This window comes from Centrocercus urophasianus, unplaced genomic scaffold (genome assembly GCF_019232065.1).
Source record: "Centrocercus urophasianus isolate 14NV4802_14NV808 unplaced genomic scaffold, USGS_Curo_1.0 seq_1411, whole genome shotgun sequence".
Lineage (NCBI taxonomy): Eukaryota > Metazoa > Chordata > Aves > Galliformes > Phasianidae > Centrocercus > Centrocercus urophasianus.
The window spans coordinates 11,017-16,633 of NW_024884600.1; the positions used below are offsets into that span (position 1 = coordinate 11,017).

Genomic DNA, 5,617 nt, shown 5'->3' on the forward strand with positions numbered 1-5,617 from the left:
AAGGAAGAGGGAAGGAGGAGGGAAGGAAGAGGGAAGAAACTCTGGATTTTAGGATCGCTTCAGATTTGGCCACACTGTTTGTAATTTCTTGGAATAAAAGGTGGAGGACTTCCTTTCCTCCTTCTTTCCTCTTCCTTTCCTCCTTCTTTCCTCTTCATTTCCTCCTCCTTCCCTCCTCCTTCTCTCTTCCTTTCCTCCTCCTTCCCTCCTCCTTCTCTCTTCCTTTCCTCCTCCTTTCCTCCTTCTTTCCTCTTCCTTTCCTGCTTCTTTCCTCTTCATTTCCTCCTCCTTCCCTCCTCCTTCCCTCCTCCTTCCCTCTTCCTTTCCTCTTCCTTTCCTCCTTCTTTCCTCTTCCTTCCCCCCCTTCTTTCCTCTTCCTTCCCTCTTCCTTTCCTCTTCTTTTCCTCCTCCTTTCCTCTTCCTTTCCTCTTCCTTCCCTCTTCCTTTCTTTTCTTTTTCGATGATGATGAAAATTCCGGATTTGGGGATTTCTTCTGATGGTTTACAGCATTAAAGGAAGAAGAGATGGAGGAAAACAAGGAAATCCCAAAACTGCGGATTTTAGGATGGTTTTGGATTCTTCCTGGTGGTTCGTAATGAAGCCAGGGCTCCCCCGTGGCCCACCAGGCTCAGGGCTGCGCAGAGCCCTCGTTAGAGGGCGGCCCAATTAAAAACCCAAGAAAACCATCGTCACTGCTGACCACCCTAACGAGCTGCTCCGTAATTAAAGCGGTGCATTAAAATATCATCCGCTGCTGTTCTGCGATACGAGGGCACGGCTGCCGCCCTGCTCTCCAGACAGAAGAATTAGTTAATCATCTTGTGAATTAGAGATGGCTTTAATTACAGCTGGTGCGTCCTCATTATCCTCCTACCACGCCAAGATGTCCTTAGTTACGCTTTTTGTTCTTTTTCTTTCTGCTTTTTGTCTTTTTTTTGCTCATTTTTTCTTTTTCGGCTCCTAATCTCCTTTTGTTCTTAATCCCTTTTTTTCCTTATTCTTTTTGTTCTTAATCCTTCCGTTCTCATTCTTTTTGCCCTCTTCTTCTTTCCTATTTTTCCCATTCTTTCCATTCTTTCCATTCCTTTCCCAACCTTTCCTGCCCTTTCCCATTCCCTCAATTTCTTTCCCATTATCTCCATTCTCCCCCGTTCTCTTCGGTCCTTTCCCATTCTCTCCATTCCTTTCCAAACTTTCCCATTTTCTCCATTTATTTCCAATTCTCTCCAATCTTCCCTATTCTTTCCATTCCTTTCCCATTCTTTCTAATCCTTTCTAACCTCTCCTATTCTCTCGATTTCTTTCTCATTCTTTCCACTCCTCCACAGTCTTCCCAATCTTTTATATTCCTTCCACATTTCCCATTCTCTCCAATCTTTCCCATCCTTTCCAGTCTATTTTTCCCATTCTCTCCAATCATTTCCATTCTTTCCCATTCTCTCCATTCCTTCTCCATTCGTTCAGCCCTTTCCCTCTCTTTCCCATCCTCTCCAATCTTTTCCCATTCTTTCCAACCCTTCCCAATCTTTCCCGTTCTCTCAATTTCTTCCCCATTCTCTCCAGTCTTTCATATTCTTTACATCTTTCCCATTCTTTCCAACCCTTCCTCTTTCTCTCCCGTCTTTCCCACTCCTTCCCATTCTTTCCAACCCTCCATATTCTTCCCACCTTTCCCATTCTCTCCAATCCATTTCCATTCTCCCCCATTCTCTCAATTCCTTTCCTATCCTCTCCAATCTTTCCCACTCTCTCCATCTTCTCCCTTCTCTCCAATCCCTTCCTATTTTCCCCATTTCCTCTCCTTCCCCATTCTCTCAATTTCTTGCCCATTCCCCATTCTTTCAACCATTTCCCACTCCTTCCACTCCTTCCCTTCCCTTCCTGCTCCCATTCTCTCCAATCTTTCCCACTATTCCCATTTCCCACTCTTTCCAGTCCTTTTTTTTCCCCCAATCCCTTCCTATTACATTCCCATTCCCATTACTTATTCTCTTCTCATTACCTTATTGTTCTTTTCCCCCTTATCTCTCATTCTCATCACTTTTTATCCTTATTTCCTCTCCTGTACTAAATACAACGAAAGAAACAACAACAACAACAACCAAAACCACAGCCAATGCACCCAAAACAACAACAACAAATAATTTCACACCCCTCAACACCAACATTAAGACCCACGAGAGGTAAATTCCACCCCACAGCACACGGAGCGACGTCCCTTTTTCCATCCCAATTCGCCCCCAGACCCAACTCAGGGTGCCGAAAAGCAGAACGGTTCCCAAACTGCCCTCATCATCTATCGCGATATCGCAGAACTGCATCACCAAATCCCACCCCACAGCACAGAACCGTGTCGATACCTGCAGGAACCGGAAGAAAATCCAACATTTTCCAAACAACCCGGGTGGAATCTGCATTATTTTTAGGGCAAAGGAGCCCCGCGTCGCATCTCAGCACTTCTCCTGGGCTCGCCATCCTTTTCCCACCGACGCCAGAATTTATTTCCAAGGAGCAGCAGATTGAAGAAATCACCCCGTGAAGAGCAAATGCATAAACAGGCAAGTGGAGCAGCGGTGCCACGCAGGGGGGAAAAGGTGAGGCTGAACACGGGCAGCCTCTCATCATCCTCTTTGCAGAAGCATCCGGGTCGCACCCTCAGCCACGCGTCCAGGGCAGGCAGGTCGTCATTTGAGATGGTAATTAGTGCTGTTGATAACGAGGGCGAGACCCTGAGGACGGCAGAGCAGAAATCACCGAGGTGCTCATTAAGAGCCATTCGGGGTCACCCGGCGCCGCCGCTTCGAGTGCTGCTGGTGTGTGGGAAGAGGAGGAGAAGCAGTAAATGGATCCCACGAGGGAAATTCCTGCATCCTCCCAACAGCGTGGGGTCAGCGGGGACGGCCGAAGCCCTCATCATCTCAGCAAGTGCCCATTTGCCAAAAAAAAAAGACAGAATACAAGAGCTGCTCGAGCTCCTGGCTGACAGCCCGCCCCACATCCACCACGAAGAATCAGGAAGTCATTAAGGTGGGAAAAGACCCCCGAGGTCGTTAAGTCCAATGGTTGAGCCCTCGTCACCGACCCGCCGGCCATCACCGCCCATTGATAAAATCATGGAGTCATAGAATGGAGCCGTAGAATCGTCGTTTCGTTCATAAAATCACGGGATGGTCGAGATTGGAGGAGGCCTCCGAGGTCACCGAGTCCAACCACTGAGCCACCACCGCTGCACCCATCGGTAACATCGTGGAATTGTGGAATCATGGAGGTTGGGGACCTCAAAGGTCATCGAATCCAACCCGTCACCGCCGCCGTTCATTCATGAACGCGTGGAATCATAGAACGGAATCGTAGATTCGTTCATAAAACGAATGAGACTGAGATGGAATCGTAGATTCGTTCATAAAATCACGCCGAGGCTGAGGTTGGAGGAGACCTCCGAGGTCACAGAGTCCAACCACGGACCCACCGTCCCTTTGTCCACTTGTAACACCACAGCATTACAGAATCATGGAGGTTGGAGACCTCAAAGATCACCAAGTCCAACCACTGACCCATTTTCTCAATTTCTTTCCCATTCCCCCCAATCTTTTTCAATCATTTCCCACTCTTTCCACTCCGTCCCATTCCCCTTCTCTCCAATCTTTCCCACTATTTCCATTTTCACACCACATCATAAAAACACGGAATTATGGAACCATCGAGGCTGCAAAACGCCTCTGAGATCATCAATTCCAACGGTTGACCCATCACCTCTGTGTCCAGCCGTAGAATCCTTAACGTCAGGAGAAGATTAATGGAATCTGGGGTGGCAAAGTGGGACCCAAGGCCCAGCACAACCCCATAGAATCATAGAATCACCAAGGTTGGAAAAGACCTCCAAGCTCATCCAGTCCAACCGTTCACCTATCACCAACAGCTCCCACTAAACCACGTCCCTCAACACAGCATCCAGCCTTTCCTTCAACACCCCCAGGCTCGGTGCCTCCACCACCTCCCTGGGCATCCATTCCAGTGCCTGACCACCCTTTCTGAACAGTAACACTTCCTCATGTCCAGCCTGAATCTCCCCTGCCGTAGCTTGAAGCCGTTCCCTCTGCTCCCATCACTGATGGCACGAGAGCAGAGGCCGACCCCCAGCTCACTACAACCTCCCTTCAGGAAGTTATAGAGAGCAATGAGGTCCCCCCTGAGCCTCCTCTTCTCCAGGCTGAACATTCCCAGCTCCTTCAGCCTAAGTGCCACAACCCCAGTGCCACAACCGCAGCGAACCGCAGAACAAATTCATACGGCGCTTCGTTGGGTTGGAGGTCGCACTTTAGGAGCTTGGAGGACTTCTCCTGCCTCAATGATTCCGTAACTCCACGATGTTACGCATGGATGCAGCAGTGATGGAGCAAAGGTTGGAGCTGACGATCTTGGAGGTCAACTCCAACCTCAATCATCTCATGATTTTGTGAATGAATCCTTGATTCTATGATTCCATTCTGCTTCCACGATTTTATGAATGGTTGGTGGGGGGGTCAACGGTTGGACTTGATGATCTTTGAAGTCTTTTCCAGCCTCAATGATTTCACAGTTCCATGATGTTACGAATGGACGCAGTGGCGGTGGGTCCATGGTTGGACTCAGTGACCCCAGGGCTCTCCTCCAACCTCAACCATTCCATGATTTTATGAATGAAACAACAACCCTACGACTCCATTCTACGACTCCATGATTTTATGAATGGACACAGTGGTGGCGATGGGTCAACGGTTGACCTTAATGATCTCTGAGGTCTTTTCCAACCCCAGTGATTCCATAACTGCACGATTTTAGGAATGGACACAATGGTGACGGGTCAACGGATGGAGCTGATGACCTCGGAGGTCTTCTTCAGCCTCAACGATTCCATAACTTCATGATGTTACAAATGGACGGCGGTGACGATGGGTCAACGGTTGGACTTGAGGATCTCTGAGGTCTTTTGCAGCCCCGGTGATTCCATAATCCCATGATTTTAGGAATGGACACAGTGGTGACGGGTCAACGGATGGAGCTGATGACCTCGGAGGTCTTCTCCAACCATAGGGATCCCCCAGCGCTACAGTTATTCTCATCCCAACCCCTCTGGGGTTCCCCCAACCCCACACCCACTGCCCTGAGAGCGGAAATCGAGGCAGCGTTCAGCTGTGCCGCGCTCAGACTCCGCGCCAGCGTCAATGATGTGAAACCAACCCAATTTTCAGGCAGGAAACACGAAAGAAAGGGATCCCAGGACCGCAGGACAACACAACTTGTCACGCAGAGCTTTTCGTCCCCCTCAGCTTTGTGGTCCTCCCGTGAGCAGCGCCGGATTTCACGCACCCCGATGAACTTTCACATCTGATTGATGGACGGCGTCCCCCAGGGGTCGGTGCTGGGGCCCATCCTGTTTAATGTCTTCATTGAGGACTTAGATGAAGGGATTGAGGGCACCCTGAGTAAGTTTGCAGATGACACCAAGTTGGGAGGTGGTGTGGATCTGCCTGAGGGCAGGGAGGCCCTGCAGAGGGATCTGGATCAGCTGGATCGCTGGGCTGAGATGAATGGGATGAGGTTCAACAAGGCCAAGTGTCGGGTGCTGCGCTTTGG

The 5,617-nt window shown here is 49.5% G+C and overlaps 1 protein-coding gene across 3 annotated transcripts in view; it reads right to left on the reverse strand.

Annotated features, from left to right (window-relative positions):
- The window catches only part of LOC122158465 (leucine-rich repeat and fibronectin type III domain-containing protein 1-like protein), a 12,832-nt gene extending 7,408 nt beyond the window's left edge, over positions 1–5,424 (reverse strand). For 2 of the 3 annotated variants that reach the window (XM_042815148.1, XM_042815150.1), the window contains exon 1: positions 2,362–3,896. In XM_042815148.1, the coding sequence (XP_042671082.1) occupies positions 2,362–2,418 (57 nt within the window). In that variant the 5' untranslated portion in view covers positions 2,419–3,896. Of the gene's footprint in view, positions 1–2,361; positions 3,897–5,221 lie in introns of those variants that run through there. The other variant, XM_042815149.1, reaches the window with a different exon arrangement.
- Positions 5,425–5,617: the final 193 nt, after the last annotated feature.